The sequence below is a fragment of the Danio rerio genome, chromosome 20 (genome assembly GCF_049306965.1).
Source record: "Danio rerio strain Tuebingen ecotype United States chromosome 20, GRCz12tu, whole genome shotgun sequence".
Classification (NCBI taxonomy): domain Eukaryota; kingdom Metazoa; phylum Chordata; class Actinopteri; order Cypriniformes; family Danionidae; genus Danio; species Danio rerio.
This window is the reverse complement of record NC_133195.1, coordinates 55565001-55586856: the sequence shown is the minus strand read 5'-3', so window position 1 is coordinate 55586856 and position 21856 is coordinate 55565001. Positions and strand designations below refer to the sequence as shown.

The 21856-nt window shown below is 39.9% G+C and overlaps 1 protein-coding gene across 3 annotated transcripts in view; it reads left to right on the top strand.

The window, feature by feature from the left end:
• The window catches only part of naprt (nicotinate phosphoribosyltransferase), a 40904-nt gene that overhangs the window by 15893 nt on the left and 3155 nt on the right, over positions 1–21856 (top strand). The window contains exons 2-11 of one of the 3 annotated variants that reach the window (XM_005170215.5): positions 2253–2380; positions 2464–2546; positions 6070–6200; positions 8729–8844; positions 10085–10278; positions 10397–10534; positions 13960–14044; positions 14120–14200; positions 20107–20209; positions 20419–20579. In XM_005170215.5, coding sequence (XP_005170272.1) covers positions 2253–2380; positions 2464–2546; positions 6070–6200; positions 8729–8844; positions 10085–10278; positions 10397–10534; positions 13960–14044; positions 14120–14200; positions 20107–20209; positions 20419–20579 — 1220 coding nt within the window. Of the gene's footprint in view, positions 1–2252; positions 2381–2463; positions 2547–6069; positions 6201–8728; positions 8845–10084; positions 10279–10393; positions 10535–13959; positions 14045–14119; positions 15663–15719; positions 17301–20106; positions 20210–20418; positions 20580–21856 lie in introns of those variants that run through there. The other 2 variants (NM_200890.2, XR_012395430.1) reach the window with 2 other exon arrangements.

Here is a 21856-nt window from a genome sequence, read left to right as displayed (position 1 = left end):
AAAAATCAAACTTAAATTGTGCGGCCAAAATCAAATATTTATACAAAGAATATTATTTATTATTTTTATTTAGAAGTATTTTTCTATTATTTATTAAATAAAACACACACAGAAACACACACACACACACACATACAAACACACACACACACACACACACACACACACACACACACACACACACACACACACATACACACACACACAYATATATATATATATATATATATAGAATAGACCCCGTTAAAAAAGTATATATGTGTGTGTGTATATATATATATATATGTGTGTGTGTGTGTGTGTATATATGTGTTTGTGTGTGTGTGTGTGTGTGTGTGTGTGTGTGTGTGTGTGTGTGTGTGTGTGTGTGTGTGTGTGTGTGTGTGTGTGTGTGTGTATATATTTATTTATTTTTTATTTTATTTTTTCTTAAGGGGGTCTTTTCTTCCTTCTTTTTTGTCGTTGGCTGATCACATGCCTGAGCATGGTTTCATCAAGACAAATAATTAAGTATTATGTTATTCTCTTCAGAGATTTTTTTAATGAGGTTATATCTTATATAACTATATTTTTATGAAATTATAAAAGCTTGTTTATCATATTAGGGTTTTATAGTGTTTGTATATTGATGGTTTTTCATGTTCTTGTTGGGTCTGTTGAAACGTCATTTCTTTCTGCATTACAATTTTATTGGGTTGTTTTAATGACAAAAATAAAGGAAACTGAAACTGATTATCCGCTGTTTAAGTTAACAACAATTATTAGCTTGTTTATTTTTTTCCCCAGTTTCTGTATAACAGAGAGAAGATCTTCAACACATTTCTGCACATAATAGTGTTAATAACTCATCTCTAATAACTGATTTATTTTATCTTTGCCATGATGACAGTAAATAATATTAGACTAGATATTCTTCAAGACACTTCTATACAGCTTAAAGTGACATTTAAAGGCTTAACTAGGTTAATTAGGGTAACTAGGCAGGTTAGGGGAATTAGACTATCGAAAATATATAGCTTAAATGGGCTAATAATATTGACCTTAAAATGGTGTTTAAAAAATTAAAAACTGCTTTTATTCTAGCCGAAATGAAACATATAAGACTTTCTCCAGAAGAAAAAATATTATCAGACATACAGTGAAAATTTCTTGAATCTGTTCAACATCATTAGTGAAATGTTAAATAATATATATAATACAAAGGGGAGCGAATAGTTCTGACTTCAACTGTACATAAGTGATTATATTTAATTTACGATGCAGTAAAGCGAGTAGATGATCAGTAAATCAGTATATTTACATACTTTGAATTATATGTTGGTAATAAAATAGATTTGGGTTTTCTAAACACTTTCATTGTGTTTGTGTGCATCTTTGTATTTGAGTACAGTGTGTTTGTGTGTGTGTGTGTGTGTGGACCCACTGAAATAGCAGTGGCCACCCACAAAAATTGCAGCTCCGCCACTGTTAAGGGAGCGATTCGGCTTCATATGTCCACTCCAACACCAATATGTTGCAGAATGCAATGCGATTGTGATGTCACAACAGTGTAGTGTTCAAGTGCTTAAGGGTTTAGGACGTTCCTTTTAAACATGAAGTCAGTGTCGTTCCAAACTGAAGCGCTCAATAATGGCCACTGTGAAGGGAATGAATGATTTTGAAGGATACAGCTGATGGACACTTCAGGCTTATGCTGTTGGTGTCACTCACTGTGTTCATCCTTATGCCGATGACTGAATATTGAGTAGGGGGTGGGGTTTATTTTTGCACTGCTCCAGTAGGGGCGTGGCTAAGCTTATTTCACCCAATCAGATGTCACCAGAGAAAGATTTTTTTTTGTCTGCAGAATTGTTTGATTGACATTCTCCCTTTGTACGTGTCATCAGTGGGGCAAAGCCCCGCCCACTAGTCACCATCTCTCCCTCATTAGCATAAACAGCCCTGAGTGAGAAACAGCTGTCCGCCATTAGTATTGTTTTGTTTTGAATCTGCCACTATGCTGACACACAGGTATTTGTAGCCCCGCCCTCTTCTGAAAAGAGCACAATCTCATTTGAATTTAAAGCGACAGTCACCAAAACGCCACAATTAAGATCAAAGCCTGAAGGGGTCAGTTTCAGAGAGCTAGAGATCACTATCTGTGTGCTATTTAGAGCTGAAACTTCACACACACACTCACTTTAGACATCAGAGATGCACTTCACATCGTGTACAAAGGGGCATAATTAATAACCCGTGTGTGTGTGTTTCAGATGTGCAGTATTTGCGCTCGGTTCTCCCAGCAGACACGGATGCTGGATTTTTCTCCTATCTGAAGGAGCTGGACTGTTCGTGTGTGTCTGTGTCTGCAGTACCCGAGGGGTCCGTGGTCTTCGCTCGAGTACGTCAGCACTTCAGAAATCGCTGTAATCTGATGTAGTGTGGTGTTTACAGATTTCCTGATTCTCTGCTTCATCTGTTCAGGTCCCTCTGCTGGAGGTGTCTGGACCGCTGGCTGTAGTTCAGCTGCTGGAGACTAGTCTGCTCTGTCTGGTTAACTACGCCAGGTGAATATATCAGCTGAGAAAACAAAACAAAACCCATTGCGTTAAATCAGGGGTGTCAAACTCATTTCAGCTCGGAGGCCACATGGAGTAAAGTCTGTTCAAATGGTACATTTTCATACGACTGAACTGGAAATAGCCACTAAACTGACAAAACGTAAAATAGTTACATTTCCTCGTGAGATCACCTCAGTGTGCAGGGGTCTGTTCTTCGTAGCTCGCTTAAATGATCTAAGACGATTTGGCAGATCCTGGATCTGTTAATCTTGATAACTGATCTCTGGCTAATTTGGTTCTTCAAACAAGTTCGTGAATCAGATTAAAATGTCTGGATGAACTGATCTGAGATTGCGGTGTGTGTTGTGAAGGACAGATCTATCGATCCTCGAAATCATGATCAGCAATGCAACGATTGGCTGACAGCACAGCAGCGTAATGACATCATCTGATTAATATTCAATTATCCATGTGAGCAAAATGACATCAAATTCTGGTTCTTCAAACAAGTTTGCGAATCAGATTAAAATGTCTGGATAAACTGATCTGAGATCGCTGCGTGTGTTGTGAAGGACAGATCTATCAATCATCGAAATCATGATCAGCAATGCAGCGATTGGCTGACGGCACAGCAGCGTAATGACATCATCTGATTAATATTCAATTATCCATGTGAGCAAAATTACATCAAATTCTGGTTCTTCAAACAAGTTTGCGAATCAGATTAAAATGTCTGGATAAACTGATCTGAGATCGCTGCGTGTGTTGTGAAGGACAGATCTATCCATCCTCGAAATCATGATCAGCAATGCAGCGATTGGCTGACGGCACAGCAGCGTAATGACATCATCTGATTAATATTCAATTATCCATGTGAGCAAAATGACATCAAATTAGCAGTAAACGGCTTGTTAAATATGACACTCAATAACTTTCCACATTTGTTGTGAGCTGCAGGCTTTACACTTTCATGTGTCGAGAGTATTCATCATGTATTTCAATGCAAATCAGTGTATTTAGTTCCACATTTAGAGAAGATTTTCTTTGTAGCCGTTTTTTAATCGGTGTAAAGAATAACTGGTTGTTTACAAAAGCATTTTCATATTGGTAAAGGCGTCTGCAACTTTTGTGAAGCATCAAATCACTGGCATATTAACTGTCAAAACATGTTTAAGACTGCATAAATGTATTATTGCTTTAAAAAAAGTCACATATTGTGCATTTCTATTATGCACAATTTGTACTAAAGCGATCTAAAAAGTTCATATCAATAAGTTTTCTCTTTGCACCACCAGGTGGCAGTCTTTGTACTTTCATTTCGAGGGTGCAGATTGCATAAAGTTTATTAATATATATATAACTTAATTTATTTTATTAATGACGATAACTTTATATATAGTAAAAAAAAAAAAATGTACCATTTTCCCAAGTGTATATAACTACTACTGTAAGAAAATATCAGAATTGGGAACATACTTTCTGTATTATCTTTGCTTGAGCCGAGCCGATCTAATCCTGTTTATATGAATTGAACCTGCTCCCGATCAGGTTTGACCTAGCAGAACCGTTGCCATGACAACAACTCTCGGATCAGCTTTGAAGAACGAAACGATCCTGGATCGTATCAAATCGTCAACATCCAAATCCTGCTAACTGAGTAATCCACATACGAAGAACGGACCCCAGCTGTAAGAAAATATCAGAATTTGGTACATACTTTCAGTATTATCTTTGCTTGAACTGACCCGTTCAAGCAAAGATAATCTAATCTAATCTACACTCATACACTATGCAAAGATAATCTAATCCTGTTTATATGAAATGAACCTGCTCCCGACCAGGTTTGAGCTAGCAGAACTGTTGCTATGACAACAACTCTCAGATCAGTTTTGAAGAACGAAACGATCCTGGATCATGTCAAATCGTCAACCAAATCCAGCTGACTGAGTAATCCACGTACGAAGAACAGACCCCAGGGCTTCACACTGGTTGAAATATACTTGGGGTGGTAGCCGGATTGAAAAACACTCTTTTCCCACAGCACATAAATGGTTAACTACATGCGGCAAACAAAAAATAATGTGATTTTAACTTGATTTTTATGTATTATGATACTGTTATACACATTTTCTTTTCGATGGGTTAAAGATATTTTAAAAAGCCAGTTGAAATAACAGAAATCCACTATTTCTCTTACTGTAATGCTATTTAGGAGCCATGTGCACCCACTGACAGGTAAAGGATGCTCTGTTCTCCCTCTCTCTCTCTCTCTCTCTCTCTCTCTCTCTCTCTCTCTCTCTCAGTTCAATTCTATAATTGCTTTATTGGCATGACAAGTGTTACAAATGTATTGCCAAAGCAGTTATAAATTTACATAAAAAATAACATACATATATAATAAATAAACAGTATACACATTAAATAGTAGTAAAAAAATGAAAAAAAAGATTATATTTATATATAAATATTAAATAAAATATCAACAATACATCATTATTCAATATATATTACATTAATATTCAATATATTATATTGTTAATCAACATATCATATTATTCAGACAAATCAATACAAAAGTAGATCAGAATAAACTGTACATTTAACAATCAACATTTAGAATAAAACACTAATAAAAACTAATAATAATCAGTATACTTACAATGATTCATTTACAATCATCTGTGTGTGTGTGTGTGTGTGTGCGTGCGTATGTGCGTTGGGCCGCTAGAAGGACTCATTTCTTCCCCCTAGTAAATATTGCAGTTGTGTTTTATTGTCTAACTATAACTCTGTAGGATTCAGAAGCACTGGTGTGGTATGACAGGGTATAGATGAGGTCTTTCTCTCTGAGATGGCTGCCAAACTGACGCTGATTCAGGCTTCTGGATCGGATTAACGGTTTGCTATTGCGTCATCCAGTGGACACAATTGGAACAGCAGTATATTTTCTTGAAAAATTGCAGCTCACAGAATCATCTCGCGGGGCGCATTAAACTAGTTTGCGGACATGATCCGGCCGGCAGGACGTACGTTTGACACTCCTGCATTAATAATGTTGTTGGAATCACTTTAATATAATGGTGCAGTAGGTAATGCTGATAATATATTTACTAACATGAACAAACTATTAGTAATACATTTGTTACCCTGTTTATTCATCTTTGTAAATGTTAATGTTATTTAAGTTAACTAACGTTAACTCGCAGTGCATTAACTAATGGTCACAACTTTGTATTTTAATAATGCATTAGTTAATGCGGAGTTATGATTAATAAATGCTGCACAAGACTATTGATACTTAGTTGATGTTAGTAAATGAACCATTATTCTAAAGTGTTACCAAAAAAGCTAATAAATTAACTTGATTCCTTCATGTTGTCTTGACACAAATTGATTGTGTGGAACCCAGCATTTTTCTTTACAGTGTAGCTGCTTTTATAACTTGAAAAAAGCAGCGTGTTTTTCCTGATAAGTACTTTAGATTTAAATGTAAGTGAATGTTTAACAAATAAACTCTCTCTCCTCTCAGTCTGGTGTGTAGCAATGCTGCTCGTTTCCGTTTGGCTGCAGGTCCGAGACGCAGATTAATGGAGATGGGTTTGAGAAGAGCTCAGGGTCCAGACGGAGGCCTCACTGCCTCCAGATACACATACATCGGCGGTGAGAGACAGGCACAGTTTGTCATTTTCTCCACTAGAGGGCGTGTATTCACAATAAACAAAGCATTCTAGTTCAACAAGGGTGTTAAGGTAGCCCTTTTTGATTTCTTAAATAAGGATGGGGGATACTAAAGCACAGAATGCCATTTTCTCCACTAGAGGGCGCGTATTCACAATAAACAAAGGATTTTAGGACAACAGGTAGCTTTTTGGTTCCTTCAATAAGGATAGGGGGATGCTTAAAGGCACAGTGTCATTTTCACCACTAGATGGCACATATTCACAATAAACAAAGGATTTTAGGACAACAGGAGGGTTAAGGTAGCCTTTTTTGGTCCCTTAAATAAGAATGTGGGCATACTTATAGGCATAGTATGTAACTTTTTCCACTAAAGGGTGCATTTTCACAATAATCACAGGATTGTAGGACAACAGGAGATTTAAGGTAGCTTTTTTTGATTCCTTAAATAAGGATAGGGAAATACTTTAAGGAAAGGTATGTATTTATGGCCAATAGAGGGCGAATATTCACAATAAAAAAGGATTCTAGGACAGAACAAGGGTTAAGGTAGCTTTTTTTGATCGCTTAATTAAGGATAGGGGGATACTTAGAGGCACAGTTTGTAAGTTTTCCACTAGAGCGCGCATATTCACCATAAACAAAGGATTCTAGGACAACGGGAGGATTAAAGTAACTTTTTGATTTCCTAATTAAAGATTGGGGGATACTTAAAGGCACAGTATGTCATTTTCACCCCTAGAGGGCGTGTATTCACCATAAACAAAGCATTCTAAGTCAACGGGAGTGTTAACGTAGCCGCTTTTGATTTCTTAAATAAGGATGGGGAATACTAAAGCACAGAATGTCATTTTCTCCACTAGAGGGCGTGTATTCACAATAAACAAAGGATTTTAGGACAACAGGAGGGTTAAGGTAGCTGTTTTTGATCCCTTAAATAAGAATGAGGGGATACTTATAGGCGTGGTATGTAACTTTTTCCACTAGAGGGCGCATATTCACAATAATCTCAGGATTCTAGGACAACAGGAGAATTAAGATAGCTTTTTTGGTTCCTTAAATAAGGATAGGGAAATACTTAAAGGCACAGTTTGTATTTATGGCCTTTAGAGGGCGAATATTCACAATAAAAAAAGGATTCTAGGACAGCACAAGGGTTAAGGTTGCTTTCTTGATCCCTTAAAAAAGGATAGGGGGATACTTAAATGCACAGTTTGTAATTTTCTCCACTAGAGGGCATGTATTCACAATAAACAAAGGATTCTAGGATAACGGGAGGATTAAAGTAGCTTTTTGGTTCCTTCAATAAGGATAGGGGGATGCTTAAAAGCAGTTTCATTTTCACCACTAGAGGGCATGTATTCACAATAAACAAATCATTCTAGGACAACGGGAGGGTTACGGTAGCTTTTTTGGTTCCTTAATTAAAGATAGGGGGATACTTAAAGGCACATTATGTCATTTTCATCCCTAGAGGGCGCGTAATCACCATAAACAAAGCATTCTAGGTCAACGAGGGTGTTAAGGTAGCCGTTTTTGATTTCTTAAATAAGGATGGGGGATACTAAAGCACAGAATGTCATTTTCTCCACTAGAGGGTGCATATTCACAATAAACAAGGGATTTTAGGACAACAGGAGGATTAAGGTAGCTTTTTTGGTTATTTAAATAAGTATAGGGGGATTCTTTAATGCACAGTTTGTAATTTTCTCCACTAGAGGGTGTGTATTCACAATAAACAAATTATTCTAGGACAATTGGAGGATTAAAGTAGCTCTTTGTTTCCTTAAATAAGGATAAGGGAATGCCATAAGGCACAGTGTCATTTTCACCACTAGAGGGCGCATATTCACCATAAATAAAGCATTCTAGGACAACGGGAGTGTTAAGGTAGCCATTTTTGAGTTCCTAAATAAGGATGGGGGATACTAAAGCACAGAATGTCATTTTCTCCACTAGAGGGCGTGTATTCACAATAAACAAAGGATTTTAGGACAACAGGAGGGTTAAGGTAGCTGTTTTTGATCCCTTAAATAAAAATAAGGGGATACTTATGGGCATAGTATGTAACATTTTCCACTAGAGGGCGCATATTCACAATGATCTCAGGATTCTAGAATAACAGGAGAATTAAGGTAGCTTTTTTGATTTATTAAATGAGGATAGGGGGATTCTTAAAGGCACAGTTTGTCATTATCACTACTAGAGGGCGTGTATTCACCATAAACACAGGATTGTAGTGCAACAGGAGGGTTAACGTAGCTTTTTTTGGTCCCTAAATAAGGGACAACTGCGGTTTGTTCTGTGGGCAAAGTTATAATCTATATTTATATAAGTTATATAAGTTATAAATTATATTAAAATAAGACTTTTTTTACAAGGGAAATACATTATAGAAAATAATAAACATTTCACCGGATGGCGAATAATTTAGTTTACGGCTGTATTTGTGTTGCTCTTTTGGTTGTTCAACAGTCTGATCTGCTTCACTTGTTTGTGTGTCTGTGCAGGTTTTGATCTGACCAGTAATGCTCTGGCTGGCCGTCTGTATGGCATTCCTGTGGCGGGAACCATGGCACACTCTTATATCACTTCCTTTTCTTCTCTGGAGGAGGTGTGGCCACAGGTAGATATTTTATTTTGGATTTAGTGCTGTATTTCAATGGTATGTTCTGTTTGTGATCAATATGTATCATATTTGTTTACATATATACAGCTGAAAAATTATTCAGCCTTCTGTGATTTAAAAAAAAAAAAAATTTTCCCAAATGATGTTTAACAGATCAAGGAATTTTTCACAGTATTTCCTATAATTTTTTTTTTTTTCTGGAGAAAGTCTTATTTGTTTTATTTCAGCTAGAAAAAAGCAGTTTTTAAATAGTTTTAAAGCCTTTTAAGTTTTCAATCATGTGGTTCTGATGACATGGAGGGCAGGAAGTCAAAAACTGAATTGGAGACACCGAGCAAAGTCCATATTTTTGTAATTTATACCGTATTTCAAAGGCCACAGTGCCATCTGTAATTTAATGAACTAACGAATTTTATTAATATTTATTTTTTCTTTTCTTATCTATTTCTTATCTTATATTCATTTCCTTCAATGATGCAGATGTGTAATCTCTGTGATTAAAACCTCCAACGTCGCCTCTGTAAAGTGCGTTGCCCTTTTTTCTCATCGTGACTTTCTATGGTGATTCGTGAATTCGGCGATCTACTGAAAATGCCTTCAAGTCAGCGCCGTGCACGCGCATTAACCTACGGTTATCTTCAGGAGGTTGATTTAACTAACTCTATCAGCTGTTTTGGAACTGACATACTCGTGGTAAGCAGGTTTTGGGTAAATCAACCGAGAGTTCAGGGTTTAGCAGATGGTAAGTTAACCCAGGTTTCTGGAATACCCCCTAGTATTGCAAAACAAGACAGAGATCCACTTCCTGCCCTCCATCTGAATTTCACACATTATCAATTATGTCATGTGAAAACAACCTATATTTTTAGCCCCCTTCAGCAATATTAGTTTTGGATTGTCTCCAGAACAAACTACTGTTATACAATGACTTGCCTAATTACCCTAACGTTACCCTAATTACCCTAGTGAAGCCTTTAAGTGTCACTTTAAGCTAGATACTAGTGTCTTGAACAATATCTAGTCTAATATGTGCTGTAAAATGACTTGGTGAATATATTTTCAGATTTATTTCTGTGATGTAAAGCTGAAATTCTGAAAGCTGAATGATTTGGGAAACTAATTCTATTTTCAAATACTATTTAGGATGGATACAGTATGTGCATTGGGACGCAGCTAAAGTGTTCGTTCTGAATGAAAGCAGCTTTCTTTCTGAAGCATGTGTGTGTTTATTTGTCAGACACTGAAGCCCTGCGGCGGCGGAGACTCTATCGACTTCATCTGTCTGGTGAAAGGTTTGCTGGGTCGAGTCTGTCAGCTTCTGGGCTCCAAAACCAGCCTCATTCGGGAGGGAGAACTGGCGGCATTCCTGTCCTACGCCATCGCTTATCCTCAAAACTTCCTGCCAGTGATCGACAGCTACAGTGTGCGCTGGTGAGACCACTCAAATTAGTGTAACAGTAGTTTTATTTACTTTGTTATTTTAAAAATGCGTACCTGTGTACATTTTGAGTGCTGTATATGTACACGACTGCATAATGTGTTGCAGCAGTGGCTTGCTGTGTTTCTGTGCTGTGGCTCTGGCTCTGTTTGAGCTTCAGTATCGTCCTCTGGGTGTTCGTCTGGACAGTGGTGACCTCTGCAGGCAGTCGCTGGATGTGCGGCGCGTCTTCAGAGAATGCAGCAAACAGTGAGACTCGCACTTCATACTTATTATTATACACATCATCATTTTACCGTGACTCAGTGTTATTTATGTACTGTTATTGTATTCATTCATATTTTAAATTATCTTTTGTTTTTAGATGTTGACTTTTAATTTTGTTGTATTATTAAAAATAATTTTTTTATTTTATTTTATTAAATTATATATAAATTATGTGCTTTTGTTATTCTTAACTAGATTGATGCATTTTAGTTAAGTGATATTTCAGTTTTATTTGTTCTAGCACTTAAATCTAATCTAGCCAAGGCAATATTTTGTTTATCTATATATAAATGGCTGTTTCTCATTATACGTACTTCAGCGATCTTGCATCCTCGTGTTTTCGTGTAATGTCATCATCAACTACCAAAGTTCAGTTTCAGAATTCAAGACCGCAAGAACATCATTCATTCATTCATTTTCTTGTCGGCTTAGTCTCTTTATTAATCCGGGGTCGCCACAGCGGAATGAACCGCCAACTTATCCAGCAAGTTTTTACGCAGCGGATGCCCTTCCAGCTGCAACCCATCTCTGGGAAACATTCACACACATTCACACGCACACTCAAACACTACAGACAATTTAGCCTACCCAATTCACCTGTACCACATGTGTTTGGACTGTGGGGAAACCGGAGCACCCGGAGGAAACCCACGCGAATGCAGGGAGAACATGCAAACTCCACACAGAAACGGCAACTGTGCCGAGGTTCGACCCGACGACCTTCTTGCTGTGAGGCGACAGCACTACCTACTGCGCCACTGCCTCGCCCGACCGCAAGAACAGACGTGTAAAACTTCCCGGATGTGTTCTTGATATCGAGGACGCACTGATGCAGACTTGAGCACCGAACTCACTCTGGAAGTCCCAGAAGTCATTCCGGCTGGTTGTGGGAAGCGCAGCATTTTATTTAGATTTATTATTAAAGTTCAGAGACTTAACTTATTTACCTCAGGAGTTTCCCTGTATGAAACAGTGAATATAAACATCACCATGAACATTTTAATAAAGGCATAAACACATTAAGGGTGTTTATTTGCTGAAACTCATATTAAAATCTGTTTTATTTGTATCGTCAACCTATATTTTTATACTTTATGCATAGTATATATTTTGAAAGGAGGAAAAACTATAAATCGTTGTATAAATGCTGTAATGTTTAAATAATTTTCCATTAAAAACGTGTGACGTTCATGTGACCATCAGGAAGAACGAAGCATCTCATTTCTCACAGGACTATATATATATATATATATAAATAAAAGGCGGCACTGTGGCTCAGCGGTTAGAACTGTGGCCTCACAACAGGAAGGTCGCTGGTTCGTGTCCCGGCTGGGTTTCCTCCGGGTGATCCGGTTTCCCCCACGGTCTAAACACATGCGCTATAGGGGGATTGATTAACTAAATTGGCCGTAGTGGATGAGTGTGTGTGTGAATGTGAGTGTGTATGGGTGTTTCTCAGTACTGGGTTGCAGCTGAAAGGGCATCCGCTGTGTAAAACTCGCTGGAATAGTTGGCGGTTCATTCCGCTGTAGTGATCCCTGATAACTAAGGGACTAAGTTGAATGAAAATGAATGAATAAATATATAATAAAATTTAAATTTGAATTTAAAAAAAAGAGTATTTGCAATTATTTTTAAATGTGTTTTTATAGATTTGTGATCTGTTTTTAATCATTTAAATTCTTTGCTGTTTTTAATGGTACTTTGTGTGATTATTTTATGGTTCTCCTGTTATTGTCAACCCAAGCTCATTCTGAAAGCGTAGTCCCGCGGACGTTTCTGGAGACCGCGATTTTACGTGGCTGGAGGTATGTATGGCTGCATTTCGTTTTTTCAAGCGAACGCTATGGGGCGGTGTGACGCCGCTCCTCTTCGCACTCGCCGGCTGACGGCTTACCTCCATGTGGAGGGCTTTCCCGTCGCAACTAGTTTGTCCGGTTAGCTCGTCGTGTTACGTCGGTGAAGCGGATGCTAGGAGGAGGAGCCAGCCACGGCGACGACCTGGTTGGATCCCGGGAAAGAGGAGTTCTAGAAATCAGGTAAGACTGAATCCAAAAAATAAAGCGAACAAGTTCATAACATGGCAAGAATGAGGTGAAATCCGAAAACGCGGTCAAAATCGGACGAGGGCTTTTCTTTTCTGCACGGCTTTTGTAAATCGTCGCTTGGGCCGGCCGCCCAGTCAATCGTTCAGTCAGTCAGACAGACAGACGGTCGCTCGACAGCGGCCTCCGGTGGCTTTTTATGCGAGAACAGTGCGGGTTGGAAGGGCGTGCGCTTGCAAGAGGCGTTCAAGACGCAAGAGAACGTGCACAGTGGCCTCTCGCGGATTCGCGAAAACAAAAACTGCACAAATACGTACCTCCCGGGACGTATTTCGCAGTCTCTTGAAATGTCCGCGGGGCAACATTTCCAGAATGAGCCTGAGTTGGTTATTGTAAAACACTTTGAATTATCAAAATCAAACATAAAGAGCTTCAGGGGTAATTAATGTGTAGTGCTCTTCATATAAGAGATTCATAAAGATAAACAACAAAATCACAAGTCCAAGACACTCGAGAAGTGAGCAAATATTTGTTATGAATATATTTGGGCTTCACAGTGGCACAGTGGGTAGCACATTCACCTTACTGCAAGAAGGTTGCTGGTTTGAGCCCCGGCTGGGTCAGTTACCTTTCTGTGTGGAGTTTGCATGTTCTCCCCATGTTGGTGTGAGTTTCCTCCAGGTGCTCCGGTTTCTCCCACAGTCCAAACACATGCGCTATAGGGGAATTAAGCTAAATTGCTCGTAGAGAATGTGTGTGAATAAGTGTGTATGGATGTTTCCCAGTGTTGGGTTGCAGCTGGGAGGGCATTCGCTGTGTAAAACATATGCTGGATAAGTTGGCGGTTCATTCTGCTGTGGCGATGCCAGAATAATAAAGGGACTAAGCCAAAAAGAAAATGAATAAATGAATGAAAATATTTGTTTATTTGTTTAAAATATATGTAAAAACTATTTTCATAAAGATATTTTTATTTAACTTAACTAACTTAATTATTAGCAACTTAAATTGTACCATTGTGCATGAAATGTGCTGTATAAAAAACTTGCCTTGCCTAAAAATGACAAAAACAGAGCAAAAATTTCAACCCAAAGTCTTTATCTTCTGTGTTTAATCACTCTAATCCAGGGGTCACCAATCTCGGTCCTGGAGGGCCGGTGTCCCTGCAGGGTTTAGCTCCAACTTGCCTCAACACACCTGCCTGGGTGTTTCAAGTATACCTAGTAAGACCTTGATTGGCTTGTTCAGGTGTGTTTGATTAGGGTTGGAGCTAAATTCTGCAGGACACTGGACCTCCAGGAACAAGTTTGGTGACCCCTGCTCTAATCTGAACAGACGCATTTGTTCTGTGCTTCTCTGCAGTTTCTCGGTTCCTCAGTTCGAGTCTCTCATCATCGTCGGCACTAACAGTATTTCAGAACAGAGTCTGTCTGAACTCAACAAGAAAGTAAGATCAGCTCAAATCACCAGTAACCGCAGGAGGACAGTGTGTTTGACCTGTGTGTATGTGTGTGTTTTTCAGGATAACGAGATCGATGTGGTCGGTGTGGGCACTCATCTGGTCACCTGCACCCGTCAGCCTTCTCTGGGCTGCGTTTATAAGGTAATATATACAGCTGTATTGATTTTATTAAGGGCGATGCAGTGGCGGAGTGGGTAGCACGTTCGCCTCACAGCTAGAAGGTCGCTGGGTCCATCCTTGGCTCAGTTGGCGTTTCTGTGTGGAGTTTGTATGTTCTCCCTGCCTTTGCGTGGGTTTCCTCTGGGTACTCTGGTACCCCCACAGTCCAAAGACATGCGGTACAGGTGAATTGGGTAGGCCAAATTGTCCGTAGTGTATGAGTGTGTGTGTGTATGTTTCCCAGAGATGGGTTGCGGCTGAAAGGGCATCTCCTCTGCGTAAAAACTTGCTGGATAAGTTGGCGGTTCATTCCGCTGTGGCGACCCCGGATTAATAAAGGGACTAAGCCGACAAGAATATAAATGATTTTATTAATAAGTAGGCCCACACAGAATCTGTGCGCGCAGATTTACACAGATGTTTCAGCCCATCATTGAGTCTATTTATTTACTTGTGTAAATGTGTGTACATTTATTTAGTTTTGAAATTAATTTCAGTAGTATTATTGACTAATATGAACATGTTCATATGATTTATTTACAATACAGTTAGTAATGTAATATTTTTAGTGGAGATATTGTTTGAGAAATTTGCTTTGTTTACCAAATAAGTGGATCTTATTGGATTTGCATCATAAACAATAAATAAACGTTAATTATTTTTTATTTCCTTTATAAAAATGTTTGTTTTTACAATATTCTGCACAGAAATAGCAAAAAATAGGATTTATTTTTTATTTATATCAGCATATAAACCTGTGAAATTATTTTCCCCCAAGTGCTGTTTAACACATTTCATAATAGTTTTAATAACTCATTTCTAATCATTTGTAATATGGTTTGGTACACTTTTACAGCCGTTTCCACTGGTAAAGGCTGCATTTACACTGCGCTGTTCAAGTGACTCAATTCTGATTTTCTTCTCCAGTCATGTGGCACAGATGGGATATGGCCCATGTACGTGTAAGCAGGAACAAATCACATGGATTCCGATTTACTCAAATCAGATTCAGGCCTTGTTCATATGTGGAAATTTCTCCGATATGAATCGGATCTGTGTTCTCGTGTCTGCAGTGTAAGCACGTAGATCAGATTTTCACCTGTCAGTGCGAGTCGCGCGTCATTAAAAACATAGCGAATGACGTCAAGTCTGACACTTTCATTTCAGAACAGACTTCAGCAGAGTCCCAAACCTTAAATCTCATACACGAGGACTTGAACTGCTTTTATATTGTCAAATAGCACAGGTACTTAAAGGGCACCTATGGTGGAAAATCAACTTTTTTAAGCTGTTTGGACAGACATGTGTGTAAGTATAGTGTATATACTGTCATATTGGGGTGATATAAACACACACAGTCCTTTTTTTTTTCAATTTAACAACATATAAACGGTGAACCAATTGAATCGGTTTTCAGACCGACCACAACTTTACGTAGGAGAGCGTTCCCCCCCGCCCACCAATATTCATTGACAGCCTCGCGTCACGATCATATCCTCAGTTTCTTGTTGAACGTCCTCTATTTTCATCGTGTAAGTTAAAGCGATGTCACTAAAGGAACACCCTTGCTCTATTTTTTGATGTAAGGCTCATTGGGCTCAACACAAGATCAATATTCTCCACATTATCGCTCTAATCAGAATTATTGCTTGTACCTTTTGCGTGGCGCCGTACATTTCGGAGTTCTGTGCGTGGGTTTCTGTCGGGGTGCACGCGGCGGAGCTTCGGGTTGGCGGCTCAGCGCCGTTGTGCTTGCCCTGGTGGAGGCCTGTGTTTAGAGTTTTAGAATGCGTGGTGTGACGATTCGGGACACTTCATGTTTCTGCCGCACCACTGATGCTGTGTTCACACCAGACGCGGAACGCGCGGATAAATCGCGCTATTCGCGTGTAAATAGCCGCATGAACATTTGAGTTTACTCGCTTCATCCGCGCGTCAAACCCCGCTTCATTCGCGTGTCAAATTCACTTCAGAACAGATGCGGATTCGCGTGATGGGCAGGGCTTCTGTCTGCCCGGTGACTCTAGCTTCATAGCTAAATGGCTAACATGGATTTTATGGAGAAAATAACAGTGTTTATGTGCTTTATGAAGGATGATCAACAGCGTCGATACGTTTAGGGTCGTGTCTGAGTCCACTACATTCTTTCAGAGGTGCATCCAGCTCTGTGAGCCCATAAACTCCTCCAGAAACTGAACCTGGATAACGGAGGCTTTCAGCGGTGCTTCTGACTGAGCCAAGCCGAGTTGCGGGGTTGTCGGTGAAGGCTGGAGGATTTCCCTCGGAACACCGACAACAGGTTCTACGTCACAATCACGCCCCCACAAGAGCAAGCTTCTGATTGGTTAACTCGGCGTGAATGTACGCTGAACTTCAGATTTTCGAAATCGAGAGAACGTGCAAAACGCTCAATTCGCCACGCGCCATTCGCGCAATTTGCGGCATTCGCGCCGCGCCACAGGATGTGTACTCGCGCGTTTGCATTGACTTAACATGTAAATCACTCGCGCTTGACGCGCGTTCCGTGTCTGGTGTGAACGCAGCATGAGAGTGTCTAGTGTGCCGTGTCGCGGCGCATTCGGTGCCTCAGTCAAAGTTAATTCCGTGTGTGTGGTTATCAGTCTCAGTGTAAAAGCTCGGCACTTGTACAACGAGACTATACAAAGACACAAATGATTTTGTACTCTCTGCTTGGTCTGTGTCCGAGTCGTACATGCACGACTAAATGCTGATCCTAGCTTAGCTTAGCTTCTCTCTCTCTGTCTGTCAGCCTGTCTGTTGTAAACAGTGCGTGGGAGCTTTTGGCTCCGCCCCCTTGTTACGCTGGACAGGAAGCCGAAACTGATTTTCATGTGGAGCAACACGCCCCTAAAACAGCAAACTGTGTACACGCCCACAACATTATGAACACATTATAATAAAAACATCTGAACTGTGTGTTGAACTGAACCTAAACTGGCACACTCAGAACAACCATAATATTCATATTAAATCATAAAATATTTTCATTAATATTTTAATAAACTTTAATAGGTAAAACTGTCCTAGAAATACAACAAAATCAGGTGATGCATCAAAGTTTAATAAAAAAAAAATCTCGAATGGTTATAAAAATCTTTATAATCATTAAAATAATTTATAAAAATAATTAGTTTAAAATACTGAAGGATAACAGCCTCGTCTGTTTTGTGAGGTGTGCGTGCAGTCAGTGGAGTTGCGTGACGTGGCGCCAGGCAAAAGTATAAATTCAGCTTAACAGTGTTTTTTTCTGTAGACAGTTCAAAACTAATATTGCTTAACGCCTGTTTCACACCGCAAGCGTCAGCGGCGCGTGAGCAGAGCGTGCGCAGCGCGCATGTCGAGCAGTAGCAGCACGCAGGCGTTTGCCTTTCACACCAGCTGCGTCTGCAGCGCGCAGCTCTTCGGCAGCTGCTGCAGAGATCAACCTATCTCTGTCTATTCTATCTAGTTACCCATGTCTCTCTATATACAAATACACTTTTTAAACTTTTCATCTGCACCAAGGCCCCTCCTATGCTGTTTCTTTAACCTGCAAATGTTTATTTTACAAATTTTATAGATCAAATAGTACTGTATGCTTCTCAATCTAACTTATATGAGAAGTGTCTACAGTCAGAAGACAATCGCCTGTGATATCATGTCATTTGTTTTTTGATTATCAGGTTGCTGTAGACCTAGTTATAATCATATTTATACAATATAGTTATAATGATATTTATACATGATCAAACTAGTGTTACTTTCTCCGCTTCAGTGATGTCCAGCAGCAGAATAACAGCTCGTTAATTCCTGCTCGTGCAGATGATGAGACGGACGAAAGTAACCAATGCATGCCATTCTTTTACTTATTTTCGTGTTGTCAGATTCACAGTGCAAACAGCTCCCGGTAGGAATAACTCGAGTGAACATAAAACAAAGCCGATTAAAACTTTCTTCCTCTGCTCAGCTGCACACAGCGAGCTCACATCATCCAGCATGCGTGTCGAACTACACTACCCACAATACACTTCGCTATGGACTACAAATCCCGTAAATATTCTATTTCCCCTCTCCTACAACACTAGTGTGCAAAACTGATACTAAAATTGTTTTACATTTGGTTTTGTAGTTCGGGCCTAAATAAATGTTTGTTGCTGATTTTAATCGTTTTAAAGGGCCATGAAACCCCTTTGTTTCAGCAGGGTGTTTTCACACCTCTACTTTGGAAAAAGTCAGAAAAGTGGGCGTGTCCAGCTCTGTTTAGGGGGGAGTGTCGGAGGAAGAAAAGTGGGAGGGTGTGGGAGTGTCTACACACACATACATGAGAAAGTGATGGTGTTTAACCTACATGGACATCTGTAGTCAAATTATTTGCCAAATGATTAAATGGTGGACTTTAACTGCAGTTTGGCTCTTTCATTCAGGGAATTCATTCATGCCCCTCGCGACAAACGAGATATTTGATTCGGGGATCTGCTCTAAGCGTGTATTTTTCATGCAATGTTTGATACCGCACGGCGAATGAGAGAAATAAAAACCCGCCGCATTTCCCGGAAACTTAGATGCACACGGCAGGTAGTGTCAGAAAGCCGCGCGTGTTATTCCGGTCACTAAATGCGGTAAAAATCCTACACGTGGTTAAAGTTTGGTTGTGGTGCTAACGTGTTTACACTCTGTGCAATAGTTTGTTAGATACGAACAAACTGATTAAACAAAGAGCACTGGTCGCTCACTTACCAAATCTGTAGAGACAGGACAATCACCAGCAACTAGAGCCGCGTCTTTATGAAGAGAATACTACAAGCAAATCCGGATCTCAGCGTTTGCAGATGAGAACAGCTCTCAGGTAAACAATAATCCTCCTTAGACACGTAAGTTATTGTTGTCGAGCGTCGCGTACACTGTTAATCCACACGTGACTCCAGCTGAGCACTCACAGAGAGAAAAAGAAAACAAAACTTAACTGCAGCAAACTATAAAAGCAACACTTCACGCTTGTTTTGCCAACACAACGTGGCGTCTCTGTCGTCTAAACACTGTGACAGTAATGAATATTAATGAAGTTGCACAATAGAGCACGCTGATTGGTTTGAACCAAGCCTTACTCATGCATTAATGCATCACACTGTAAGACGTAATAAGACTCACTCTGGCACAGACGCCCAGTCTGCACGCTGGAATACACGCTATTATGTCATGACCGTGACGCAGCTTCAAAAATTCGTTTCAAACCGGAAGTACGAATTTGCTTGAAATAACGCAAAAACAACCAATTTACACTTTTTAGTGAAATATAGGTGTCCTAATAGTGTTTATAGCAGTGTGGGACACATATACGACTGTCAACAGCTCAAAACATGTGTTTTGGTGTTTCGTGACCCTTCGTGAAGTTAATTTGAATGACTATATATAAACAATTTGACATTATTAACGCATTTATTGGGTAAAGCTGCTACTTTTTACTGTCATTCAATGTGTTTTGGTCATTATCAATGCACTGTCACTTTAATTGAGCGTGAGCGGCAAAAATAGACCCAGCGCCGAAACTATCGCTGCACTGCTGCTTCGGCGACGCTCACGCCTCGCTCTGACGCGCTGCTGCTGCGTGCGGTATGAAAGCTCTAATCTGTTAACATGGACGCCGAAAACACACGCGCTGCTCACGCTCTGCTCACGCGCCGCTGACGCTTGCGGTGTGAAACAGGCGTAAGGGGGCTAATAATATTGATCTTAGAATGAGTTTAAAACAACTAAAAAATGCTTTTATTCAAGCCGAAATAAAACAAATAAGACTTTCTCCAGAAGAACAAGCATTATAGGAAATACTGTGAAAAATTCCCTGCATGGATAACATATGGTGGTCACTCACTCACTCACTCACGCTGCAGCTGGTGGAGGTCAGAGGTCGTCCCAGGATGAAGCTCAGTGAGGATCCAGAGAAAAGCACTCTGCCCGGACGCAAGGCTGTCTACAGGCTGCTGGACGCTGACGGTCAGTGGGACACATCATCTGTGAGAATATTGAGAGATCTCCAGCTAATACTCGTTCATCTTTTACTCAAACAATCATTTTCTTTGAACAATGCTTGTTCAAAGTTCTTCTATAAATGAGCTAAATCAACACATTTCTTGAGTTTTTTGGGAGACAACTGTTTTCTGTCTCTGTCTGTGTTTGTCTGCGTGCGTGTGTGTGTGTGTCAGGTCATCCGCAGATGGATGTGTTGTGTCTGTGTGATGAAGCGGCTCCAGCAGCAGGTGTAGAGCTGCAGTGTTTCTCTCTGCTGGGGAACTCCACACTGCAGTGCAGCATCACACCTGCTCAGGTCAGCAGTCTGCGCACGCAGGTCTTCAGCTGCGGACAGGTGAGACACTCCACACACATGCAGCTCTCTGTCTTTTTCTATCTGCCTGTCTGTCTGTCCATCCATCCATCCGTACACCCATTGTATCTATGTGTCTGTCTGTTCATCCATACATTAATCCATTTATCTATCCATCAATGAATCTGTCTCTATCCGTCTATCAGTCGAACTATTTGTTCATCCTTCCTTTCTTTTGTCTATCTGTCTATCCAATTTTACACCTATTCACCTTTACATCTATCTATCTATCTATCTATCTATCTATCTATCTATCTATCTATCTATCTATCTATCTATCTATCTATCTATCTATCTATCTATCTATCTATCTGTCTGTCTGTCTGTCTGTCTGTCTGTCTGTCTGTCTGTCTGTCTGTCTATCTATCTATCTATCTATCTATCTATCCATTCATTCATCTGTCTGTCCATCCATCCGTTTGTTTATCCATCCATCTATCCATCAGTCCATCCATTTCTCTGTCCATCCATCCATCCATCCATCAGTTCATCCATCCATCCATCCATCCATCCATTTATCCGTCCATATATCTCTGTCCATCCATCCATCAATCCATCCATCCATCCATCCATCCATCCATCAGTTCATCCATCCATCCATCCATCCATCCATTTATCCGTCCATATATCTCTGTCCATATATCCATCCATCAATCCATCCATCCATCCATCCATCCATCCATCAGTTCATCCATCCATCCATCCATTTATCCGTCCATATATCTCTGTCCATCCGTCCATCCATTTTTCCATCCATTTATCTGTCCGTCTGTCTATCCATCTATCTGTCTGTCTGTCCATCCTTCCATCAATTTGTCAGTTTATCCATCTATCTATCTGTCCATCTATACATCCATTCGTCTGTCCATCCATTCATCCATCTGTGTGTCAGTTCATCCATCCATCAGTTCATCCATCCATCCATCCATCCATCCATTTATCCGTCCATATATCTCTGTCCATCCATCCATCAATCCATCCATCCATCCATCCATCCATCAGTTCATCCATCCATCCATCCATCCATCCATCCATTTATCCGTCCATATATCTCTGTCCATCCATCCATCCATCAATCCATCCATCCATCAGTTCATCCATCCATCCATCCATCAGTTCATCCATCCATCCATCCATTTATCCGTCCATATATCTCTGTCCATCCGTCCATCCATTTTTCCATCCATTTATCTGTCCGTCTGTCTATCCATCTATCTGTCTGTCTGTCCATCCTTCCATCAATTTGTCAGTTTATCCAT